The sequence below is a fragment of the Rhinatrema bivittatum genome, chromosome 5 (assembly GCF_901001135.1).
Source record: "Rhinatrema bivittatum chromosome 5, aRhiBiv1.1, whole genome shotgun sequence".
NCBI classification, from domain to species: domain Eukaryota; kingdom Metazoa; phylum Chordata; class Amphibia; order Gymnophiona; family Rhinatrematidae; genus Rhinatrema; species Rhinatrema bivittatum.
This window is the reverse complement of record NC_042619.1, coordinates 122,583,061-122,610,408: the sequence shown is the minus strand read 5'-3', so window position 1 is coordinate 122,610,408 and position 27,348 is coordinate 122,583,061. Positions and strand designations below refer to the sequence as shown.

The following is a 27,348-nucleotide window of genomic DNA, read 5'->3' as shown; positions in this document are numbered from 1 at the left end:
GTTAGAAATTGTGTGACCGCGGTGTGTATCCATGAAGGTAAAGCCGCAATCTATTTCTGAGTTTACAATGCAAACCGAATGAAGTCATCTCCGTTAATAGTGCTGTGCGGCACTACCACACTATTAAGTAGAGATTCATGACACAACAGGTTATAAGTCTCTATTGTGTACAACACTGCGGCATCGGCCCTGCAGGCATATTATAAGTCCTGCTCAAATAGATTGCCCCTGAGGCAGCTCTGAATAAAAGAGCGAAACTCGGCCAGAGTCGGGCAAATTTCAATAAAGGGCTTTTTCGATCATCCGATTCTTGTTCTCGTCATTGCTATACAGCCAACTGAATTGGCTTCCGCTTTGCTTTCTGGGTCGATCGGAAAATACTTCCCCTTCCCCCAGTTTGCACAGATACACCATAACCACTGCAAAACATTTCATAAATGTGTGTGGCGCCGATGATAAGCAACACATGATAGTGGAGGTTGTGGTTCCTAGTACAAATTAAACATTTTCTGTGAACCTGGAAATATTTCTATGTGGGTGTAAGAATACTTTAAATCCAGAGCGTATAGCCAGTCCCCTTTCCACAAGAAAGGACTTAAGCTGTCCAAAGAACCCATCTTGAACTTTTTCTTTACCATGAATTCAACTCTAGGTCCTTATGGTCTAGGAAGGGTTTTCCCCCCTGTTTCCTTCGGAATCAGGAAGTACTTGGAATAAAAATTCTTGCCCCTTTCCTCTAGTGAAATGGGTTCAACCTCATTGGTCTCCAAGAGGAAGAAGAGTTCCTTTTGCAGGAATTCCTGATGGTGAGAAGCAAACCAAGACCTTCTCTAAAGGCAATTTGGTGGGGTTTCCAATAGATGCAATTTGTGTCAGTTTCCAATTATTATAAGGTTATTCTGGGCCAATAGTTTACTTAAGCTTCAGCCTTTTCCCCAACAGAAAGGTCCTCTGGCACAGATCCTGGAATTCTGGCTAGTGTTCCTGGATGCAGTCCAAACCACCGGGATGCTGGCTGTGAATTCGGGGCCCTCTTCTGTATAGGACTAGCGTGAGGTCCCTGCTGTTGATGGGGACAAGAAGGTGGAGAATAATGCCTCCTTAGAGGATAAAAGTGTCTTCTTAGCACCTCATTCAAATACCTCCTACATAAGGAGGGCAGTTCTGGAGCGGCAGTAGAAAGGGTTTGAAGAATAACACAGTGGTCTTTAATTTGAGCAACCACTTTCTTAACCTGACCTCCGAAAAGATTCTCCATTGCAGGGCGGGGCAGGGTCTTTCCTGCACATCTTGTCTTAGGTCTGAGGCCTGCAACCATGCAGTTTCAAAAGCATTGTAGGTCAAACTGACCATGTGTTTTCCACACTCTGTAGCTTAGTCCACTAATTACTCCAAGGCTTGATGCTTCTGTTGAGAAAGATATTCCGAAATACCTTTAGCCTCTTTCATGTGTCACATATGTTGGCCCATAAAATGCTGGTAGGATGTTATGCAGGCAACAAGCATAGCACCCTGCTACACTTTCCTCCCAATAAGATCAAGGATATGAGAATCTTTCCCCGGGGGCATCGAAGAGTGGGTTCTAGATCTCTTGGCCTTTTCCAGTGTACATTTGACTGACTGAAGAGGCAGTCTAACTGCTTTTCAAATCTGGGAACCTTTTGGGCACAGTATATTGCATTTAACTTATTCACTGGTGACATAGGGAGGAGTTTCACATTCTCATCTGAGTCTCCTGAAGGATTTCACAGATGACACTGCTAAATTTCCTTGTGAGAGAGAGATACATGAACTGGAGATAAAGTATTTTTGCCCTAGACTCTTCCTCTTTCTGTAAATTAAATGGCATTGTCTCCATCACACTCAACAAAATTGACAAAGGAGAAGTCTTCCAGAGAGGAGACCCGTTGACTGCTCCTGATCAGAATATTCCTCAGATCCATGTGTGTGTCCCATGAATACTCAGAATCATAGGTTGGATGGCATGTAATAAACCTGCTCAATCTTGCCATGGCAAATGTGATATGGATCAGTTAGTCAGTGAGACATGGAATAAGTTGATAATTTTGGACTTCCAATGCAGGTTTATTATTTATTTAATTTATATTCCACCTTGCGGCACTTTAAAGAGGATTGCATTCAAGTACTAGATATTTCCCTGTCCCTAGAGGGCTTACAATCTAAATATGTACCTGAGGCAATAAGAGAGTTAAGTGACTAGACCAGTCACAAAGAAGCATCACTGGGATTTGAACCCTAGTTTCCCTAACCGTTGGGATACTCCTCCTACTTAGGAATATTGCTGGACAGTGGTCTTGCTGTTAAGGCTCATATATACGCAGTCACACCAGAGCCTCCTTTTACAAACTGCACCTGTTGCAGTGCCTGCTATTCTTGTTACAACCCTTCACATTTGCATACAATGCCACAAGCCTTACTTTTGAATAAGTGATTATTGTTACTATCTATTTAGGTATACCATTTTATATTTACAGCAAGTTCTGCAGCTTGTTCAGAATTTGGCTGTCCATTTAGCATCAGTTGTCTGTAGATATGCTCATACCAGTCCAGTTCTGAAAGACCTATAGTCTTCCGGGAGGCAGTGCAGAATCAAAAATTTAAGGTCCTCACCTTGGTTTTCAAAGCTATTCATGGGTGTGCCTTTAGCTATCTTGAAAGCCTTTTTATTGCTTATTCCACTGCTCATCCCCCAAGATCTTCTTGGAACTCCTGGTAATTGATGCCCTCATTTAAAAGATATCATCTAGCTGAAACCCATAATCTAGCAGGCCTAACAGCTGGTGCAACACTGGAATGCACTGCTTTTAAAAGTGCGAGAGGAGGGCGATTAATCACATTTTTGGAAAAATCTGAAAGCTTTCTTTTTTGCACATGTATTTGGATGAATGCACTTTGTGTTCTAGCTCCTCAAATTTGTAGGATTTAATGCTAGATATATTTTCAATTATCTAAGTTTTTTGTACTTATAATTTGTTTGGATTGGCACTCAAGTTCTCAAATGTTGTTAAATGTATTATTGTTATATTTGTATTCTGATAATGTCTTCCATATCAGCAGAATATAAAAATCATTTGAAATAAAATAAATAGGTTGGCTGTGTGTTCGAAGCATGCATCTGGCTAATACAAAGACCTCTCTGACAGTACCCACATTGTCTGTTGGTATCTAAACCCCAATGCACTTTTGCATCTTGGGGAATCTTCCCTCTACCCCCAATGCACATGAAATTGATAGCAGTGCAGTGGTTTCCAATGCCCATCAGGTACCAGGAAGGGCGTCCATTCCACCAGATGCCACAAGAGTCTCAGGGCTATCAATAATATTGATGCACTGATACTTACAACAGCAGCTTGGATCCTTTTTTCCATCTCCCCCTGAAAAACTGCCAGTGTAAATACTGTATAGGAAGCAGGCAATATCGTCATATCTTTCTGAGATACCCGAGGGAGCTAGAAGGTTGGCATCTGGGCCCTTGGAGGCTGTCATAATCCCTAAAACTGATGTGAGGGTGAAATACCTTCCTCTATAGAAATGCTTAGGGTGATTTACAGCTGCAGCCAGTATCTGCTTGTATGGCACATCAACAGGGATGGATGACAATGCTTCTTAGCCTTTTCCTGATGCTTGGCATCCGTACTCCTCGAATTGTGTCAATGAAGCAGAATCCTCCTTTCATCAGATGGAGTGGGGAGGTGTGGAACAAGACAATGGTTTATCTTCTTGGCCTCTGGAAGTCATCTTCCTGCAAATGGAAGACTCAAGACATCATGGTCATCCCTCAGGCAGAGCACACATTTATCATGGGTATCCGTGATAAGACATGATGCAACTGCACTGGGGACACCTGTGGAAGCCAATAGCCCTCTTATCTTTTTGGGACACTGGCTGAAAAACAAACAAGACAAAAATCAAAATTCAATTTAAACAGAAACTGACCGAGGTACCAATACCGATGAACATAGCGGCCACTGAAAAAGAAATAAAACTTAGAAATGAGCTAACAATCCTAAGAGGATTGAAAAACAGATGAACCGAAAAGGCCTGCAGAGAAAACACCAAAATCTTTCAAAAAATTCTCAAAAGAAAAAAAACTGTGACAGTTGGACTCCATGGAAAAACTGAAGAGGGTCCTGTCCAATTCCATGACGGGACGAACATAGTCAGTAGAGCATACTGAAAGCTTCTACAAACTTTGAAGTAATAACCCCTGGGTGAGCTCTGTCAGAGGAGGTCACCCAGCTGTGAGGGCTTCAGACCCTGCTTGTCTTCAGAAAAAGAAAGAAATCAGAAAATCTTAAAAAGGTAGGAGGAGGAATAGAGGAGGTGGGAGAGCAGAAAACAGGTGAAGAAAAATATGTACATATGACAAAGGTTAGACAAAATATTTTATTTTTACCTTTACACATTAGAAAACAGTTTCTCATTTCATATGAAGAACACCATTTTCAAATCCCTACACATGGCACCTGACTGAACTGCATACATTTTTTCTTCCAAAGTTGTATTTTTGATAGAGCTATGAAAAACATACACTGGCCAACATGCAAATACAGAACATTACCAAGGAAAATAAAAGAGCAGTGCACTTTCCAGTCAGGTTAAAAAATGTAGTAAAAGATTTGAAAAATAAAGACATGTGTGCGCAAAAATGTCAATTTACCGCATTCCCTGACACAGTAGAAAGATAACCAAAGCATGGTTATCAAACTACTAGCGTTATCTTTCAAGAAAAGGAAAAATGAGCTTGGAGAATGGCTTTAAAAGCCAACTTAAAAATAAATATACACACATGTATGAATAACGACTAGGAGAATGTGGCACTGTCTAGAATCTACCCTGTGCACTATGGGAGAAAATAAAATTTCATCTCCAGTGCACTTAGGCATATCCTGCCCCCAAACATGATTGCCAAAAAGCTTTGCAAAACAATGATCTTTGAAAAAACAAACAAAAAAAACTATTTAAAGCACTCTCTGGTTTTCCCCTTCAATTCTCTTCCAAAGGAAAGTCCCTCTTCATATTAGCTATTCAAAAGACAAGACAAATGGGAAAAGACCAAAAACCTTTAAAGAATAAGTATTTTAAAAAGAGAGACGTTTGAGTTTTCAACTAATCTGCACGAGTCCTGCTAGACTCCAAAGTGTTCCATCATATGCATACAATGTTAGAAATTGGCCATCATTTATAAAGCCAAAGTGATTTAATCCACCACCAATTCAGAAATGTGAAAAAAGGCCATCCTGAAACAGGCCTGCATATGTTACTACCTGGTATGGTTTTTGCTCTGTGTTGCCACATACAAGATCTAGGTTCGTTTCACGACTCTAGGCCACCATTCCACAGATCATACTGATCTAGAGACACTGCACAGACAGCATTCAAAACTGCCAAGAGGAAGGGCTGTCTAGGTATTGTTCTTGCAGCGATATCTGCTTGCTTCTTTGAGCCTAGTCTCCTCTCCTCAAGCACTAGAGATCACTGCAATGCCAGGCTATTGAGGGAGGCGCAGTCAGGGAGGTGACAGAGCAGGGCTCTAAGGGGTAAATACATGCATACTTGCAAAATACGCATTTCAGCTAAATATCATAGGTGCACTGCAGTAAACAGGAAGAAGTCAGAAATTTTCTGAACAGACTTTGCGACTTCACACATTTTTGGCCCCATGATTCTCAGCGATTCCAGCTTTTGAAAATAAGACTTTCATAGCTTATCAAAGAGCATAATAGCTGCATTCCAGACTCTGAGGTATTAGACTATCATTTAGAAAACCATTACTAATTACAGTACAACTATGAAATCATCAGTTATCAGGTTATGTTCTGTGTCTTCTCATCAAAAGAAATTAGTGCAAACAATACATTTGATTTAATCCTTTTCTTTCTCGAAGGCTTCAACATTTCAAAGTCCTAATACCTGATTAATGTTAGAAGAGGAAAAAGGAATGTTTCCACTGTAAAAAAGTTCCTTGCTGTATCCTCTGAAATGTACTCAGTTCTTAAATGCTCCAACTCTACTTGCTTTACTGATGAAATTCTTCAGAAGATTATGGTCCATCTCTGCAAAAGCTTGTGTTTGTGTAACTATAGTTAAATGGTTTATGCAGAACCTGAAGCAAAATTCTTCTAAATCCTAAGGATAGAAAAATATTTTGTTACAGTTACTTTCTTTACCAGATATGAGGAAAGAAAAACAATTGCTTACCTATAATTCTGATTCAGAACAATGAGCTATACTAATGTGTTACTGGGCCTGCGATGCATGAGGAATGAGAGGACTCTTCTACAGGTTTCCTAAAAGTATTTTTAGGATGAAAGGGTTCTCCAACATACCACCCCCTGCTGCAGTTTAATTAACTGAATAACGTAGCTGAACAACTAACTGGGTCAGCTGGAGTAAGTAGCACGTCCAGTGCGGCTCATTATATGCTATCAATTATTGGTACTCTTTGATGATAATCAACTACAATTATCTACCCAGCTAAGAGCAGAGCTCCCGGTTTCCTATGGCAGATTCTTTTTCAAGATTCTGTGCAAGATTTAGCAAATTATGTAAGCAGATTTTTCAAAGTTCTGCAGCAATTACGTGGCAAATTTGCATAAAGATTCACACATCTGACAATGCAAAAGTGTCAACATTTATTGAAAACCATTCATTGTTTTAAGTTATTAAAATTATATACAAATAAAATATAAATAAGTACAAAAATCAATTTATCAAGATATACCAGTTACAAACCTTTAACTGTGAAATGGCATTTTTGTTTTGAACTGAAATAGTGCAAGTGCAACCATCCTTTTTATATTTTCTTGAGAAAGCCCTTGCCATCTTTTCAAGTCTATGAGCTTTAGTATGCTAAAAATGCCCTCAACATCAGCAGTCTGTCATGATATTAATTACACAGAGAGATATGTGCACATATAGTGACACATACAAAAAGAGTTGAATTAGCACAAGTTTGATACTTATCAGTAGTGGTGCCAGTCATAAAGGCTTTTAGGAACTGAAATTAATGCCCTATCAACTGAGAGACAACAGTAGTTTTAGACTTCAAAAAATACATCCAGGCCTTTGTAAATGTGTATGATTGGCCATAAGTACAGGTGTGAGAACCTTTGTAGAAAGACGACATTCTTCTAAAGAGACACCTCCATCCAGGAATTAAATCTAAATAATCTTTGGTTTAATTTAAGAGATCTTGGAGGGATCAAACATTTTGACTGCTTTCTCCATCTACTTAAATTATATTTTTCCCCTCCTGTTCCTTTCAGGACAGAATAAGGGGGGGGGGCGAGGAAACAGAAAAATAGGGACTCGATTAGGGAGCAGAATACCCTCTTCTTTCATCTACTACAGCCTCAGCCTCACCTCCCCCCTTCCTGTTCTCTGCTTGCTGTTTAGGAGGGGTGGGGCTGGAGCACAAGTTCAGGCAGCTGAGAATATTTTATTTATTTTTATTTTATTTATATTTCGCTTTTTGCACTTTTTTTCAGTGCTTCAAAGCGGATTACATTCAGGTACTGGAGGTAGGATTGAAGGCAGGCACCCTATATCTTTCGTCAAAAGATTGAATTAGATGGTGGGAAAGCTTCACATAGGTTGATTCTGTGGTAGGTTGTCAATTATGTAGCAACCAGCTAATTATGCAGTTTCACCCACAGCCATACAATCTAGGGGTACTGGCTAAGAGTTGTATTCAAATGAAAATGGAGAACTAAAAAACATGAATGCCATTATTGGACATAATGGAAGATGTTTGTTAGAGGGTAAGCCTCTTTTTTGAATCACATAAAAATCTGAGGAATTATGCATCGAGAATAACAAAATTGTATTATTTTAGTTTACGCACATCTTTCTGTAGGTACAGCCCATACCCAATACATGTTACAACAGGCCTAGTATCATACACAGTATGGCAAATAAATCTTCAAAAAGAATAAACAGTAAAACAACCAAGCAAAAGTATGAGAAAATAATCATAATACAAATTTACTGATCAAGACAGCAACTAAGAATCGAATGCTTGAGAAAACAGAAATAATTTGTAGTCCTTTCCTAAATTTACAGTAGTCTTTCACATCGATCCATGAAGGAAAGGGAATTCCAAAGACATGGGGCAAGATATGAGAAGGCCATTTCCCTAGTTCTTTCAAATTTGATTTCCTTAAAAGAAGAGAAAGTTCTTGTTGGGAAGAATATAAGATGCAACCAGACATACAGGGAAGTTAACAAATTAGTCAAATACTGAGGACTGCCAAACCGAAGGGCTTTAAAAATGAGACAGGAAATTTTAAATTAAATCTGTAGAGGAACTGGCAGTCAATAAAGTTCCCATAGAATAGGGGTTACATGATCATACTTTTTCTCTCCCCCCCCAAAAAAAAAAAGCTTGGCAGCAGAGTTTTGCACAAGCTGTAAATCAAATAGGGTGAAAAACCATTGTATAAAGAATTGCAATTATATAGATGATTTAAAACAAGTGCAGATAAGTGGAAGATGAAATAGTTTTGATACATGAGATTCAAATTTCAGCTGTGAGTCAAATCTGACTCCCAAGGTGGTGACTCTGAATCTCCCCTAATTTCAGTAGAGCGCTGGAACATAAAAACATAAGTGCCGAGCTGGATCAGACCAAAGTCCACTTAACCCACATCCTATCTTCGACAGTGGCCAGTCCAGGTAACGAGTACCCATCAGATCACAAAAAGTTGATCTATTTCTTATATCTTACTTCCAGGGATAAACACTGGCTTTCCCAAGTTTACTTGGCTAATAACTGTTTATGGACTTTTCCTTCAGGAACTTGCCAGCACTCTTTTGAACCCCAACTGAGAAATTACTACTTACCTGATATCTTCCTTTTCCTTAAACCAAACAGATGAATTCAGGACCAGTGGGTTATGCACCTCTATCAGCAGATGGAGACAGAGCAAAGCTGATGTCATAATATATATACTATTGCAGTGATATCAGCCTGCCAGTATTCTCTTCAAAATCCAACTGTGGACAGACTAGCCAAAAACATGATTAACAACAGACAACCATTTCAGTACTCAGCCAACAGGAAAAACTGAGCTCAGACAAAGTATGCATTAACACTAGTCTAGGGACTGGAGTAACACTTACCAGTAACCCCTAGAACACGTAGCCATGCAGGAGGACCATAAAACAATCATTCGGCAATCAAGGGTGGGAAGCTGAATTCATCTGTCTGGTCTAAGGAAAAGAAAATCATCATGTAAGTAGCAATTTCTCATTTCCTAGTGCCCAGACAGATGAATTCAGGACCAGTGGGATGTACCTAAGCTATTGACGAACAGGGCTGGAGGCTGCCTGCAGTCCTGTCAAAACCGCACGTGGAAAGGCTGCATCCTCTGAGGCCTGCACATCCAAACGATAATACCTGGAAAAGGTGTGTAAGGAGGACCACGTCGCAGCTCGGCAAATGTCAACAGGAGACCATCTAACTTCCGCCCATGAGACTGCCTGAACCCAGAGCAGGTGCTACAGGGGGTGCAAACCCTGCATTTGCAAAGGGCAGCAACTCCGTGGGGGTGGCATCTCATATCAGAGTCGGGTCAGTATCATGTGCAGTGGTGGAAGAACAACAGCTCTGCTTGTCCTCCTCCTCTCCTGCTCCTCTACACAAGCAGCAGGAGTAGTCTAGATTACTGCCTCTCTTTCTAGCTCCTCCCTCCCCACAAATTCCCTGTCGGCTGCCTGTACCTCTCATGCTCAACCTCTGTTTACCTGCACAACTAAAGATGGGTCTGCTGAAGCCTGAAAACACCCCCGTAAATGCTGTCATCATGGAGATGCAAAGGGTAGCAAGTGCTCCCCCCTAGAAAAAATGCTTGCCACCCTTGTTCCATTCTTCTTTCCACCATGTGGCAGAGCGGGGACTAGAAAGCAGGAAGGGTGTGCTTGCACAAAAGCTGCATTGCCAAAAAGCAACAGCAAGCACACAGAAAGTAAACGCGGGGCCGATCTGTGAACCAGAGCACTCAACCCTGTGGTGACCCCACCCCCAGCAGGGATTTCCTAGGTAACAGGAAACCCGTGTGGAAGAAGAGGCAGGATCGCCACAGAGCTAAGTGCTCCTGCTCACAGGTCGACCCCGTGTTTCATTTTTGTTTGCTTGCTGCTGCTTTTTGGCAATGCAGCTTTTGTGCAAGCACACCCCTTCCTGCTTTCTAGTCTTCCTGGATCAGCTGAATCAAGTCAGGTGAGGGAGAGGACTCAGGATTGTGGCCCTAGAGCAGAGCTTTCCAAACTTTTCATGTTGGTGACACACTTTTTAGACAAACATAATTTCACGACACGGTAATTCAGTCTACTAGTAAACCAGAGGTTAAAGGTTAAACGAACGAAACATATTTCGACAATTTATGTATGTTTCCTTAAATATATACATAAATAAAATGTTTCACGACACAACCTATCTCATGAAAACCTTAAATTTATATTAAAAATATATATTCCAAGATTCATGTTATTGTTATAATTTATGAGAAACAATAATAAAACAAATTGTCTGTCCCCCACACCCTCATCTCTCTCCTCCCCCCAGCACATGTCTGGCCCCCACACACTCATATCTCTCCCCCTCAAGCACATGTCTGTCCCCCCAGCACGTTTGCCCCCCACTCACTCATCTCTCTCTCCCCAGCACATGTCTGGCCCCCACACTCATGTACCTCGTCTTTTTGATTGTTGCCAGTTAAGTGCTTCACTCCCTTCCATGATCACCAGACACTGCTGCTTGCAGTCAGTACTCCTCATGGCCAGGCCTCATTGGCAGCAGCAGCCAATGCAAGGATGGCTGGGCTCGTTCCACCCACCAAGCCCCCCCAAAAAACGCGATTGACAGCAAAAATCACCCAATAATAAGCAACCCATAAACTGAAAAAAAAAAGTGAATCGCTAGAAAAAAAAAAAGCCCAAACTCGCATCAGAGTTGACCGGGCTTGCGCGACACACCTGCATACTGCAGGCGACACACTAACGTGTCCCGACACACAGTTTGGAAAGCTCTGCCCTAGAGAGACGCTGGGCATGCCGGGAAGGGAGTTGTTGAAAGAGTGGTGGGAGATACTGGGAAAGGTGGTCATGGAGGAGAGAGGAAAGGTAATGGATGAGAATAGTGAAGAGGAGAATGGTGTGCTGGGAAGGATGGGGAGAGAGTGGTGGGATATGGTGGGAAAGGGGGGAGTGCTGGGGACTGTGGAGGAGGGAGGGGGATACTGGGAAGGAGGCAGAGAGTAATGGGAGATGCTGGGAAGGGGGTTGTTGAGAGAGGTGCTGAGTGGGGATTATGGAGGAGAGTATGGTGGGAGATACTGGGTGGAGGTTTGTTGAGAAAGGAAGGTGCTGGGCAGGGGTACTGTGGAAGAGATGCTGGGAAGTGGGGCAAAGAGTAGTGGATGATGCTGGGAAGGGAGTTGTTGAGAGAGGGAAGCTGCTGGATAGAGAAAGCAGAGAGATACTAGTAAGGGGGGAGAATGGGAAAATCTGGGAAGAGGTTGTTGAAGAAATAGGTGCTAGGTGTGGTTGTGGAGGGAAGAGGAGATGCTGGGAAGAGAGAGAGAATGATGGGAGATGCTGGGATGTGAGGAAAGAGAGGGGCAATGCTGAGTAAAGGGTGAGGTGAGAGAGATGTAGGGCAGGGGAAAAATAATTGTCAGATGATACGGAAGAGGAAAGAAAAAGAAAAGGAAAGAGAAGAAACAGAAAATGGACAGGAAAAACAGAAGCCAGACGAGAAAAGCAGAAAACTGGAGACCAGGACCAACATGATTAAAAAACTAAAATGTCCAGACAACAAAGGTAGAAAAGTTTTTTTCACTTTGGTAATTGAAATGTGTCAGTTTTAACCATGTGTATGTCTTAAATCCTTGTACTTTTTCAGCACAGGAGAAAATGCATTTCTATTTGTATTTCTCCAGGGTTGCACTGCATGTAGAGTTGGGCTTCTCGGGGGTCCCATTTCATTTTTTGTCTGAATATTTCATATTTGTGGTCATTTATTCTGCATTTGTTGAGCTTCTATCCATGTTGTGAGTGTGTGTGACCGAGGTGAGGGATTCTGCTAGCGTGTAGGTTCTGTGTACGGCTTGTTCTGTTTTCCCAGTAGGAGGTGTATTAATGCTGTAGGCCTGGTGTAATTTTGCTGTGCTGCCTTTTCCTTGCGAAGGTTTTCTTGTTTGCTATATATGTGCTGGGTGTTTTTTAAGCAGGATTTTGTATTTCACAGAGTACCTGGAAGTGAAGATGACACCAAAATTTGAATACTTTTCTTGCATTGTGAGTTATAGGGGGGCAGGGGAGTTTCTACGGGAACTATTTTATATGATAGAAATTATTATATCAAATATTATGGGACTTAGTTCAAAATGGACCAGGACCTCCTACACTGAATTTACATTTTGGGAACAGCAGAATTTTGTTGTCTGATTTGACTTTTCTGGTGCAGGACATACCTGGCATCCCTGAGATTTCTGTATTGGATCTGAAATTTTGTGTTAAAACTTTGACTGTAAGGCCGATTTTCATACAGTTTAGACTCCCAACTTTCAGAGTTAGCCTCCTAAATTGGCCTTTATGAAAAATAACTGGGGCTGACTTTAAGGCTCTAGTTTCATTAGTATCCTACATTTAAGGAGCGGAATAAAGGCAGTGAAAAAAAAAAGTTTAGAGCTTAGCTCTGATTGTTAGCTCTAGGCACCTAATTTAGGATCCTAAGTAAAAGCAGATGAATAGCAGGCCTAAATTTAGGTGAATTTTCATCTGAAAACATAGGAAGCTTATTTTCAACTGAACTTAGCAACCTAATTTAAGCATTTAATTTAGGGACCTAAATGTAGGAGCTTGGCTGTATTTGAATATCAGCCTCTATGCTTTTAAGTATATTTTGAGTGTAAATTACTGCAGTTTTCGATGGGGACAGTCCACTGGATAACCCCCTCCTCTTCCTTCCAATGAATGCCTGCTCGTTACTGGTACAGGGAACAAAGTGTTCCAGATTCACCGAACAGGAATCTGTCAGCTTTGCTCTAACCCTGCCACAACAGCTCCCTATAAATGGGATCAAGACATTCCAAATTATTGCTGGGGAAAAAAAAAAAAAAAAAAGAGAAGCCCGTGAAGGACTTTATTTGAATCCGGCGGTGGTATTGGTTGTAGCGAGAAGCAGCACAATAATAATTTGCACAGGGCAGCAAAACAGCTAGCAACGGCCCTGCCTGACCCCTAGAGGAAAGAGCCATATCCTGACTAAGTAACGGCTTTTCAGCAGCCACATACACAACCGTAACTACCTCCTTAATCCAGCGAGCTATTGTAGCCTGCAAAGCAGGCTCGCTCTGTTTACCTCCACCGTTAAGGACAAACAGGTGATCTATTTTACAGACAGGTTTAGAAACCTCCAGATACCTCACAACATGTCTCTTGACATCCAAGGGTCGCAACAAGCAATATTACTCCGCATATCTTTCCCTATCCAGATACGGCAGGGAAATGGACTGATTCAAGTGAAAATCTGACACCACTTTTGGCAAAAAGGAAGGAACAGTTCGCAGCTGTATCGCCCCTAGAGTCACCCGAAGGTAAAAAGTCATGGGATAGGTGGCGATGTCCTTTCATGGATTGCAAACTGGCTAAAAGACAGGAAACAGAGAGTAGGATTCAATGGGCAATTTTCTCAATGGAAGGGAGTGGACAGTGGAGTGCCTCAGGGATCTGTATTGGGACCCTTACTGTTCAATATATTTATAAATGATCTGGAAAGAAATTCGACGAGTGAGATAATCAAATTTGCAGATGACACAAAATTGTTCAGAGTAGTTAAATCACAAGCAGATTGTGATAAATTGCAGGAAGACCTTGTGAGACTGGAAAATTGGGCATCCAAATGGCAGATGAAATTTAATGTGGATAAGTGCAAGGTGATGCATATAGGGAAAAATAACCCATGCTATAATTACACAATGTTGGGTTCCATATTAGGTGATACAACCCAAGAAAGAGATCTAGGTGTCATAGTGGATAACACATTGAAATCGTCGTTACAGTGTTCTGCGGCAGTCAAAAAAGCAAACAGAATGTTGGGAATTATTAGAAAAGGAATGGTGAATAAAACGGAAAATGTCATAATGCCTCTGTATCGCTCCATGGTAAGACCGCACCTTGAATACTGTGTACAATTCTGGTCGCCGCATCTCAAAAAAGATATAATTGCGATGGAGAAGGTACAGAGAAGGGCTACCAAAATGATAAGGGGAATGGAACAACTCCCCTATGAGGAAAGACTAAAGAGGTTAGGACTTTTCAGCTTGGAGAAGAGACGACTGAGGGGGGATATGATAGAGGTGTTTAAAATCATGAGAGGTCTAGAACGGGTAGATGTGAATCGGTTATTTACTCTTTCGGATAGTAGAAAGACTAGGGGGCACTCCATGAAGTTAGCATGGGGCACATTTAAAACTAATCGGAGAAAGTTCTTTTTTACTCAACGCACAATTAAACTCTGGAATTTGTTGCCAGAGAATGTGGTTAGTGCAGTTAGTATAGCTGTGTTTAAAAAAGGATTGGATAAGTTCTTGGAGGAAGAGAAGTCCATTACCTGCTATTAGGTTCACTGAGAGAATAGCCACTGCCATTAGCAATGGTAACATGGAATAGACTTAGTTTTTGGGTACTTGCCAGGTTCTTATGGCCTGGATTGGCCACTGTTGGAAACAGGATGCTGGGCTTGATGGACCCTTGGTCTGACCCAGTATGGCTTGTTCTTATGGCTCCTGGCAAGACAAGGCCTGCAGCTCAGATATTCGATGCGCAGAATATATAGCCACAAGAAACACCATTTTCAAGGTCAGTAACTGCAAGGAAAGGTTAGGCAGTGGTTGAAATGTAGGGCCCGCCAAGAAATCCAAGATTAGATTAAGACTCCACAAGGATACCAGTAACCGCAAGGGAGGACCAAGATGTTTCACTCCTTTCAAGAAACAGGTCACATCTGGATAAGCCAATAAGGATTCATCATTCACCTGACCCCTGAAACAGGTAAGAACCACTACCTGTACCTTCAAGGAATTAAGGGCCAACCCTGAGCAGGATCTTAACTGAACAAGGAAGCACCTCTTGATCTTCACACCAAGCCTCAAACACTCACCAAACCTGCACATAAGCTAAGGAAGTGGAGAACTTTCTTGTTCATAGGAAGGTGGCAATCATCACAGAAGAATATCCATGCTTCATCAAGTGAGCCCTCTCAAGGGCCATACCATAAGACAAACCAGAGTCAGATCTTCATGAAGAACAGGTCCCTGCCACAACAGATTCTTGAGCGCTGGAAACCGGAGGGGGGAGTCTACCAGGAACCATTGCAGATCCGCATACAATGGTCTCCTGAGCCAATCTGATGCCACCAAAGCATCATCCCTCTATGACCTTCAACCCTCCAAACTATTCTGCCCTCCATGGGCCACGAGGAAAAGGCATACAGCAACTTGTGCTCCGGTCAGTCCTACACAAGATCATTGATACCCAAGGACTTCGGATCTCTCCTGTGGCTGAAGAATTGAGGAACTTTTGCATTGTGAAAAGTTATCAGCAGGTCTAGAAATGCAAGGCCCCAGCAATCCACTATCAGCTGAAACACCTCGTCCAACAATACCCATTCTCCTGGGTCCAGACTCTTCCTGCTGAGAAAGTCTGCTCTAATACTGTCTTTTCCTGCAATGTGTGAGGCCAAGATCTCCTGAAGACACACTTCTGCCCATTCCATAAATTGGTCTATCTCCTGCAACAGTTGCTGGCTCTTGGTTCCTCCCTGCCAACTGACGTAAGCTACTGTCGTTGCATTGTCCAACATTATCCAGACCACTTGACCCCGCAACTTGCCACTGAACTGTAAGCATGCCAACTGGACCGCCCTTACTTACAGTGGACTGATGTTCCAGATAGACTCTTCCGCACTCCAGCATCCTCACGCTGTCAGTTCCTGACAGTGTGCTCCCCAACCCTGAAGGCTCGCATCCATCATGAGTATTAACCAGTCCAGCGATTTTAGGGAAACTCCCTTTCTTAGATGATCTGCTTGTAACCAACACCATAGTTGAGAGCAGACCTCTATCAGCAAGTGGAGCCGAATCAAACAGTCCTGATACTGTGGGCTCCAACGAGACAGCAGGGAGCACTGAAGAGGACACATATGCACCCTCGCCCATGGTACTGCTTCTAGTGTTGCCGCCATCAGACAGAGTACCTGTAAATAGGACCACACCGTCAGGTAAATAGTGTTCATCAAGAGATGCACCTGCATCAACTTCTGAATATGAGCTTCTGGCAGGAAAACCTTGCATTGCTTCGTGTCGAACCAAACACCCAGATACTCTTAAAAGCTGAGATAGCTGAAGACTGCTCCGAGCTTGGTTCATCACCCAACTGAGCTCCAGCCACAGGGAGATCATCTTGCAGGTCACCTGGCAGCTCTCTTACAGAGACGTGGCCCGAATCAGCCAATCCAAACACAGGTGTATCAGGATTCCATCTTCTCTCAACTCTGCTGCCACCACCACCATAACCTTGGAAGAAATTCTGGGAGCAATGGCCAGACAAAAAGGTAGCGCCTGAAATAGATAATGGCACCCCAACACTGTGAAATGTAGAAAATGTTGGTGCTCCAATTGGATGGGAATATGGAGGTACGCCTCGAACAGATCCAAGGAGGTCAGAAATTCCTCCGACTGCACAGCTATTATCACCGAGCGCAATGTTTCCATGTGAAAATGAATCACCCACAAATGAAGGTTGATCCCTTTGAAATCCAGGATGGGACGAAAGGAGCCCTCCCTTCTTGGGCACAATGAAATAAATGGAATATTGACCCATATTTTCTTGAGACGTGGGCATTGGGACCTCAGACTGAGGAGCCTTGACAATGTACACTCCACTGCCGGCTTCTTCTGTGGGGAGTAGCAGAAACACCATGAACATGTCCCTAGGAACACTGAGAAACTCCACTGCATATCCCTGCCAGATCACCTCATGGTCCCACTGATCCGATGTGATTTCGACCCACTTCTGACAAAAGAGAGAGAGAGGTGCCACCCCCCCCCCCCCATCTCCTGTTCCTGGGGGTGGGTCGGCAAACCTTCATTGGAAGGCTCAGGAAGTTCCACTATCCGAGCCCACTCTCTGCCTGGGCTGTCTGGGATGAAAGGACTGAGACCTACCAAAAGGTCGAGTCCTCCGAAAGGTTGCTCCTCTGTAGGGTCGAAAACACTTGGAACCCCTGGCATGGCCACTCATGCCAAAGGAGCACGTCGTCTGCTTCTTATCCTCTGGCAACTGAGGAACCAGGGATTCACCCCACTTACTGGCCAGTTTCTCAACTCACTCCCAAATAAGAGCGATCCTTTAAAGGACAATTTCATAAGGTTAGTCTTGGAGGTCGCATCAGCTGACCAATTTCTCAACCATAACTGACGCCTGGCCACTGTTTCCGAAGCCACCCCATTTGCTGAGGTGCAGATCAAATCGCAGCCCACATCTGCTAAAAAAGGAGGCTGCTGGCTCCATAACTGCCCTGGATTTCACTCCAGATTCATCAACGACCTGAGAGAAAAGTAAACAAGAGCGAGCCACCAGGGAACTATCTACAAGGTCATTGCCAATGCTTCAATTGCTTGCTTAAGGATGTCCACTTAGAGACAGGAGACAAGCGCATCCACTTTCAGAAAATGCTAAGAAAAAAAAAACTACAGCAATAAAATAGAAAAGTTTGCTAATAACCCAAGAACTTTATTCACCATAGTATCGAATCTCACCAATGACAAGTTAAAATCACCTCAAAACACCACCAAACAAGAAATCATAATGCAAAAAAGAGACGTTAAACAGTGGTCTTCATTTAATGAGATATCAGATCTGGAAGTGGAATCCATACTAAAAAAAAATCAAACCCTGCTCCTCATATAATAGACTCACTACCAACATTCGACATAAAAAAAAGCAGCTAACATCATCTCCCCAATATTAGCTAAGATTATAAACCTTTCCTTAGAAGAAGGAATAATGCCAGATATATTGAAAGGGGCAATTATAAAACCAATCATAAAGAAAAAAAACAGTGACCCCCTCACCCTAAGAAACTACCGACCAGTCTCAAATCTTCCTTTAATTGCTAAACTAATAGGAAAAAACTGTACAGTAACAACTAGCTGAACACTTAGACAATAATAATATACTATATCCATCACAACATGGATTTCGCAAACACTACAGCACAGAGACACTGCTGCTCTCACTAACAGACAATATTCTAAGAGGTTTTGACAGCGGAAAACATTACATTCTAATAATGCTAGACCTATCATCGGCCTTTGACACTGTAAATCATAAAATTCTACTTAAAAGACTAGATGAAATTGGGCTACCCAGCACAACATTAAACTGGTTCAGCTCATATCTAAACAGATTCTTTCAAGTTCAGATCAAAGACACAATATCAGAAAAATTTAATCTCGAAACAGGAGTACCGCAAGGATCAGCCTTGTCCGCAACTCTATTTAACATATACATGATGCCTTTATGCCATCTACTAGCAGGACTGGGCATCATACATTTCATATATGCAGATGACATTCAACTAATTCTACCAATTGAAGACACTATAGAGAAAATGTTAAACCTAGTTAACATATACCTAGACATTATCAAACAGCTGCTAAACCAAATGGAACTTATTATTAACATTGAAAAAACAGAATTTCTACACTTAGAACAGAAAAATATAGAGGTCATTCAAACACCAATAACACTCAAAAACAATCAAAAAATAGAACTAGCTGTAAGAGTTCAGAACCTAGGAGTAATAATGGACCCAGAAATCAATCTAAAAACAGCACATATCACTAAAGGTAAAAGAAGGCCACACAAAAGTCATGATTCTCAGGAAACTAAAACCCCCTACTAACACCAATAAACTTTAGGCCAGTGCTCCAGGCACTAATTTTCTCAAGCACAGACTACTGTAATGCACTGTTTGTTACTAGGACTTCCGAATACAACATTAAGACCACTTCAAATTCTACAAAACACAGCAGTTAGAATACTAACTGGGGGAAAAAAAAAAGAGGTTTTATGCAAAGAAACCAAAATGGGATTTTTTTTGGCTCAGACATGAAATCTGCCCCAGGTACTCCCAGCATCTTCAGCGTCTGAGAAATCAGAGCCAGTAGCTCATCCCTATGAAAGAAGCGCAACATAGTCCTATACGGTTCCAGTCCGGGAGGAATATCCCCATCCTCCAGATAGTCAGGATCGGCCTCATCACTAGTGCCACCCGGATTCCTATCAGGAGGACCTACCAACAATGTAGGTGTACTTTGGCGCTTAACAGTAGTACCAGCCGAGTAAGAGGTCATTTATCTGTGTCTCTGACCTGACAGGATTGGATGGGGCGGAGGACTGAGCCTGAAGAAAGAATTGCAATCCTTGAAAAAAATTCTACCCAAGAAAAGGCAGAAGGATCCATGCCAAAACCAGATGGCACATGTGCTGTGCCCAGTGAGCTATTGTCTCCCACTGATGAACCAGTTAAGGAAGTTCTAAGGTCAGGCACCCCTCCTTACATGTCCTTACTCAGGCCGTCATCAGGCTGGGAAGAACCAGGCTTGGTAAAATCAGAGAAAGATAATTCTCCCTGAGCCTCTAAGCAGCACTGGCACAAATTAGAGAGCACCGCCAGGCTGAGATGCCCAAATATAACAGGCAGCACAGAGGGAAAGGCGTTTAGTTTTCTTAGCCACAGGCACCATTAGTCTGTCAGTACACTTAACAGGTGACTGAAGGAGTGCGTCTAGCTGATATCAAGCTGTAAAATTTAGGAGCACAAAATTTAGGCGTCCGAAGGCTAGGCGTCGCAAAACTAGGCGCACTTCTGCTGTTCCAAATTTAAGAGTACAACCAATGCGGCCTAAATTGTGCGCCCAGGCAGTGCGCTCAAAAAACCTGGGCGCACAACTTGGACGCACAGCCAGGCGTGCTTGCACGCATTGACTGTCCTTCATCAGAAGGAATAAAGCCACCTTAATATCCCATGATAGTTTCTGATTGGCTATACTGGAGACTACAAGTGCATAAACCTGAAACTAGATACTAAGCCATGCTGTGAGGAATAAAGACTGGCTGTTGGGATGGATTAAAATGCTTGGGAAGATTCTAGCCTGATGGGATCTACGATGGATATCTCCAGTAGATCTGACTTGACCAATACAGAACTATGAGGATCAAAGATCTTCTGACCCTTCAGAGTTTTTGCAATGTTAACTGTCCCCTAATGAAGGGAGAAGGTACTTGTCCTTCTGATCTCCTTCTATAGCAGAAGACTAGAATCTTCCAATTCAGGAGCATGTCACACAGATTCATCTCAGGTTGTCCCCACTTGAGAGACATAATGCTTACCAACCTGACTACTCTTATCCAGGGGGATAAGGTCTACTCCTGGGGGTTCAGCAGGTGACTGACTGCTCAAATGAGAACTCAGCCCCATACTCTGGCTGCTTCCAAACACTAGGGGGCGGATTTTAAGAGCCCTGCTCGCCTAAATCCGCCCAAATCCGGGCGGATTTAGGCGAGCAGGGCCCTGCGCGCCGGTAAGCCTATTTTACATAGGCCTACCGGCGCGCGCAGAGCCCCGGGACTCGCGTAAGTCCTGGGGTTTTCGGAGGGGGCATGCCCGAACCGCGCGGCGTTTTCGGGGCGTGTCGGGAGCATTCCGGGGGCGGGCCCGGGGCGTGGCTATGGCCCGGGGCGTGGCCGCGCCCTCCGGACCCGCCCCCAGATCGCGTCCCGGCGTGCTAGTGGCCCGCTGGCGCGCGGGGATTTACTTCTCCCTCCGGGAGGCGTAAATCCCCCAACAAAGGTAAGGGGGGGGTTTAGATAGGGCCGGGCGGGTGGGTTAGGTAGGGGAAGGGAGGGGAAGGTGAGGGGAGGGCAAAAGAAAGTTCCCTCCGAGGCCGCTCCGATTTCGGAGTGGCCTCGGAGGGAACGGGGATAAGGCTGCGCGGCTCGGCGCGCGCCGGCTATACGAAATCGATAGCCTTGCGCGCGCCGATCCCGGATTTCAGCGGCTACGCACGTATCTACTGAAATCCAGCGTACTTTTGTTGGCGCCTGGAGCGCCAACAAAAGTACGCCTATTCGCGGTTTTTGAAAATCTACCCCTAGGGGTGGAATCCAAGTTCTCCTTGCTTGTTTAGGTATTACAGGACTACCAGACTTCTCAGCCTTACTAGAATAATTTTGTTGGTCACATGATTTTAAGTTTGCCAGATCATGGCCAAGAAGCAAACTAGTGGCTTCAAGGGGTACCCAAAGCGCAAAGTTCATGACATCTCAGTGTATGAATTTTGCACTAAAATATGACTGAGTGCTACAGGCTCAGAAAGAAAGGTCTGGGCCTGAGTTGAATTAGGAAATCCCCAATAACCCCTAAAATAGGGTGCTGAGCAGAGATGGGATTTGGGGAATTTACCACAAACCCTAGAACTGCAACATTCAGATGCCTGCCTACAATAATCTCTCTTCCCCTACATACGATGTGCATTTGATCAGTTAATGGTCTTTGTAGGGGGAACATATTCCCAGCTTGTGCAGAAACACCATACTGACTGCTAAGGCATTTATTTATTTATTTTATTTATTTAAGGTTTTTATATACCGGCAATCATGAGAACATATCTTGCTGGTTTACATGAAACGGGAGTGCATCAAATACATCAAACTAGAACTGAGGTGACCGAAGGTACAGTTACAATTAACAAGGGTAGCAAAACTTGGTGAAGAGGAAGAAATAGGAAAGAATAAATGGTTAAACGATATACAAGTCAAATTACAAGTTATGTGCAAATGGCATGATTAATGGCTGAATGTTTTAGAGGAGTCCTTGGATTGTGTCCTTGGATTGTGTCATTAAATTGTGTCTGGGAAAGCTTGCTTGAATAACCAAGTCTTAATACATATAGAACAAATACCAGGATATGACTCTGGAAGAGCTGTGTCCCAATCACAAATCTGAGATACCTCCTGTGAGTGCAAGTCTCCTTGAGGTCCAAACAGTCAACCTCACTAATGGGCAAAAATGATGCCTACAGAAACTTGACAACGGATAGAAGACAGCGTGTGGGTAAATGGAACCTACTCTGAAGAGAGAACGGTGTTAAGTGGAGTACCACAGGGATCGGTATTGAGATTGGTTCTGTTCAATATCTTTGTGAGCGACACTGCGGAATGAATAGAAGGTAAAATTTGTCTATTTGCAGATGATACTAAGATCTGCAGCAGAGTGGACATGCCAGAAGGAGTAGAGAGAATGAGATGTGATTTATGGAAGCTTGAATGATGGTCGAAGATATGGTAGCTGAGATTCAATGCCAAACAGTGCAGAGTCATACATCTGGGGTGTGGTAATCAAAAATGGCTATTTTAAATTACACATTTTAAAATGTCTTAAGCCATTACTAGAATTTAATGATTTTAGAACTATTTTACAAGCCTTACTTTTCTCCACTTTAGATTATTGTAATTCTCTTTTATTTGGTTTACCTGGAAATTCTTTAAGACCTTTACAGCTTCTCCAAAACGCAGCTGCCAGAGTCTTATGCGGAGGAAAAAGACATGACCGTATCAAGCCAGCCTTGATTGATTTACATTGGCTTCCCATAAAGCAGCGAATTGAAAATAAAATTTTGTGTATCATACACAAATCAAACTGTGACCGAACTGAATGGCTAAACGCCTCCTTACATCTGCACACACCTCAAAGAGCGAGGTCTTCTTTCAGTGCCTTCCATAAGAATAGCACATCTGTCTGAAGTTGGAGACAGAACAATTTCAGTGGCAGGGCCTAAACTATGGAACTCGCTATAAGATGAGCTTAGAACTTAGATATCAAAATATTCAAAAAAACCCTTAAAACCTGGCTATTTAAAAAGGCTTACGAAAATTAAACACTAGCAGTCAATTGCGATAATGTAAACTTTAAAGCAATGGACTAAGTAGCATTCTAGCAGTCAGATGCATTTTCCTTTAAACAAACAATTATTTTCCCTTGTTTTAATGTATTGCCTTAAATATTTTGCTATTATTTTATCCATTTTTTACTGAATTTTAGCTTAAATTTTTCTTTTTTTTTTTTGTTTCCACTATGCTAACTTTAAATTGTCTGTATTCTTTAAGCATATTCTTAGTTTTTATTTTAATTATATTTTAATGAACTTAGTTTAATTGTTTAGCACTTGTTTTAAATGATTTTTATATGACTTTTGTAATGTATTTTGAATTTTGTATTTATTGTACACCGTCTAGATTGTTTACAGATTGACGGTATATAAAATGAATAAATAAATAAATGTGATGGGCGGTGATGGGCTGTTGTGCACTGAGCAAGAAAGGGTCCTTGGGGTGATATGATAGTGTCTACTGATCTGAAGATGGCGAAGCAATGTGACAAGGCAATAGCTAAAGCCAGAAAAATGCTGGGCTGCATTGAGAGAGGAAAAACCAGTTAAAAAGAAAAAAAGGATGTGATAATCCCTTTGTACAGGACTTGGTGAGGCCTCACCTGGAATACTGTGTTCAGTTCTGGAGACCGTATCTCAAAAGGGAGAAGAAGACAGGGTGGAGGCGCTCCAGAAAAGGGCTACCAAAATGGTGGGTGGTCTCCATCAAATGACTTCTCAGGAGAGGTTGAAGGATCTACATATGTATACCCTGGAAGAGAGGGGGTATAGGGGAGATATAATACAGACCTTCAGATACCTGAAAGGTTTTAATGATGCACAATCAACGACAAACCTTTTCCGTTGGAAAGAAATCATTAGAACTAGGGGGTCACGAAAAGAAACTCCAGGGAGGATGACTCAGAATCAATGTCAGGAAATATTTCTTCACGGAGGAGGATGGTGGATGCCTGGAATGCCCTTCTGGAGGAGGTGAAGGCAAAAATAGTAAAAGAATTTAAAAGGGCATGGGATAAACACTGAGGATCCCTAAAGGCTAGAGGATGGAAATGAAGAAAAAAAAAGAGTGCATGGGGGTAACTTGTTGGTGTGGCGGTTAATACCCTTAACAAATAACCCTCATACTGCTGATGCAATTCCATCATTGCTCTCTGCTTTAATGGCAGGGGGAAAAGAGGAAAACGGGATATTAGAATCAGATGGCAACCAACAAGGACACTGAATTGTACAGTCTAGGAAAACAAGTAAACATGGGGGTAAACTTGCTGGTGCAGCAGTTACTACCCTTAACCAATAAACCTGATACTTTTGATGCAACTCTAACATTGCTCTCTGCTTCAATGGCAAGAGGTAACAGGGAACTGGACTCAATCAGCAACCGACAAGGGCTCTGACTTTGACGGTCTGTGAAACTGATAAGTATGGGGGTGACTTGTATGGTGCAGTAGATACTACCATAAGCTTGCTGGGCAGACTGGATGGGCCTTTTGGTCCTTTTCTGCCGTCATGTCTATGTTTGAAATTTTCAAGTACGTGTTCAATCTGCCACATGTAGGACTGGCCTAAATTCCCCAGTTTTGTTATGAAACAGGAAGCACTCTGATTTTAAATACCCCTCCTCTCTTCTGCAGTGGGAAAGGTTTGATTGGCCTTCTAGGGCTTCCAAAAGGTGCATTCTGTAACCATCCGTTACAATTTTAAGGACTCAGCCATCTGAGGTTGCAAGGTTTTAATGGTTCACAGAAAACAGCTGCAGAGATCTTCTGCCATCTGGCCTGGAATCCTGGCTTTCGACCAATCGGAAATCTGGCTTTGCTTTTCACTAGATGGCCAAGAAGAGCTTAGAGCTCACACAGGTGACCATTTAAGTCCTGTCTTCTGGGGCACAATAACTGCCTTGAATAAAAAGTAGATAAGCAAGATTTTGGGAAGGAAATTGTTTTCAGGCTGCAAGGGTGGTTCCAAAATGAGGTATAGAGGGTAGTCTTTACAACCACACCATGGAACGTTAAACTCAGACTCCAACTCCTCATTTTAAGGAGAGGTCTGAACTGGAGTAGAAGAAGGGGCTAATATAGGACTATTAGAAAACCTACCTCTGACTGAGATGAGGAGGATCAGTGATGCAATACCTACACCATCCAGTTCTCAGTGTAGATATCCACACTGGCGTCAAGGCTGGTACGCCAGGCACCCATGGCAAAATCAGCAGTGATGGATCACTGCCCTAAGGGGTCAAGCTGGCCAACCCTAGCATCTGAGCACCCCTGAGGCATCAAATATGTCTGTGACTAATTTGTCCAACTCCCTTTAAAACATCTCAAGTGACATGACTGGGGGTAGGCCTTGTAGGGGACTGAATGTCCACAAGGTTATGGGATGCAGGTGCAATGTACCCACTAGAAAAGTACACGTAGAGATTTGAAAATGCAGTCTCCATCATACTTTGTCCCCTCACAAACTGTCTCTGCCCCTTTCTATGCAGGTCAAATAACTTTGACCTGCACTAGGTTACAGGGTAAGTCAATCAAAAATACATTTATCTGTGCAAAAATCTTTGGATTATTGCTCCATAAATCAATTATTTCTCCAACCATTTTTTTCTATGCCAAAATGTTATATAAGTTCCATTTCAGACTGCGAATGAACTATTCTATCTCTTCATTTTCTTTATAAAAATGTGATTTTGTAAATATGAAATTTCAAATTCTTGCAGCTGCAAACATTTTCTGTTACCTGGCAACAGCTTTCAGGCTATAACAATTCATTTATCTTCTCCTTTTAACCTTCTTCCATTTACTGCAGACATCCAGCATTGATGGCGAGTTGCATCGAGAGGGAGGATAGAATAGCAGCATAGTGTAAGGATGTTTGCACTGCTACACTGTGCTACACAGGAGCCCGTTTCCAAAGGGGGGCGCGCACAGGCCACTCTCCTGTGCGTGCGATTCAAGGGGGACAAACATGCAAATTAGGGCCTGCGATAAAAAGAGGCGCTAGGGACACTAGCACTTCACTAACACCTCTTTTTTGATGGAAGCAGCGGCTGTCAGCGAGTTTGACAGCCAACGCTCAATTTTCCCGGTGTCAGTTCTCAAACCCGCTGACAGCCACGGGTTCGGAAACTGAGTTTCCAACCCGTGGCTGTCCGGTTTTCAACCCGCGAGCCAATTAAAACATTTTTTTTTGGCTTTTTTTTTTTTTTTTTTTTTAATTATTTTAAACTTTTAGGACCTCCAACTTAATATCGCCATGATATTAAGTCGGAGATTGTACAGAAAAGCAGTTTTTACTGCTTTTCTGTGCACTTCCCTGGCGCCGGCAGAAATTAGCGCCTACCTTTGGGTAGGCGCTAATTTCTGAAAGTAAAATGTGCGGCTTGGCTGCACATTTTATTTTCTGTATCGTGCGGGAATAACTAATAGGGCCATCAACATGCATTTGCATGTTGATGGCCCTATTAGTTCCGGGGGGTTTGGATGCGCGTTTTCGACGTGCTATTACCCCTTACTGAATAAGGGGTAAAGCTAGCGTGTCGAAAACGCGTGTCCAAACGTGGGGTAACACGTATCGGCCTGAAAGAGAATATATATGGTGCTGATAAAGTTTGAAAAGCTAGCTCAGTTGGCTAATAGTGCTTTTCTCCAGTATATGGATCCCTCTAGACACACTGGCCAGGAAAGTTAGACTTAGACCAGAAGTAAAGTCAATCACAAAACCTTAAATACAATAAACTCATTGTAACGCTTTGATTTTCAAAGACTGCCAGGGCTGAAAGCCTCACATACCTGTGCTTCATACTTTACTGCAGCTGACAGAAGAGAAATTGCGTTCTCCTCACAAATTCCTTGTTTGATAGCTTGCTGGCAAAGTGTTTTCAGTCTGTTTTCTCTATAAAATGTTGCAAGATCTAGAAGCCCTATTAAGGATTAAAGTATAAAATTATCCATGGGCTCAGTTATCTTGAAATAAAAGAGTTATTAAACGTGTTCTAATTGAAAACTGCTTAGAAATGTTGATAGGTGGTCTAGAAATCCTTAAAATGAATAAATGAATGAATAAATGAAACAATGGTAATTTTCATTTGTCAGTAAAAGAGCTATACAAAATTCAAGATATGTACCTCCCGTTATCCATATCGAACAAGCCAATACAACAAAGTATGTGTGTTCTCTAATGACAGCATGGATCTATTTACCCTTTTGAGTGTTCAGGCATATTGATTTCTGGTTTTTTTTTTTGACCTGGCACTGCTTCTTTGTACTTCCAGCTCAGTCGAAAACAGGCCTGGAATCCGGCACCATGA

The 27,348-nt window shown here is 42.5% G+C and overlaps 1 protein-coding gene across 5 annotated transcripts in view; it reads right to left on the bottom strand.

Annotated features, from left to right (window-relative positions):
• Window positions 1-4,392: 4,392 nt before the first annotated feature.
• RCBTB2 (RCC1 and BTB domain containing protein 2) overlaps window positions 4,393-27,348 on the bottom strand; it is a 126,684-nt gene continuing 103,728 nt past the window's right edge. For all 5 annotated transcript variants that reach the window (XM_029602863.1, XM_029602865.1, XM_029602864.1 and 2 more), the window contains 2 exons: window positions 26,831-26,961; window positions 4,393-6,150 (listed from right to left, as the gene is read on the bottom strand). In XM_029602863.1, the coding sequence (XP_029458723.1) occupies window positions 6,010-6,150; window positions 26,831-26,961 (272 nt within the window). In that variant the 3' untranslated portion in view covers window positions 4,393-6,009. The remainder of the gene's footprint in view (window positions 6,151-26,830; window positions 26,962-27,348) is intronic.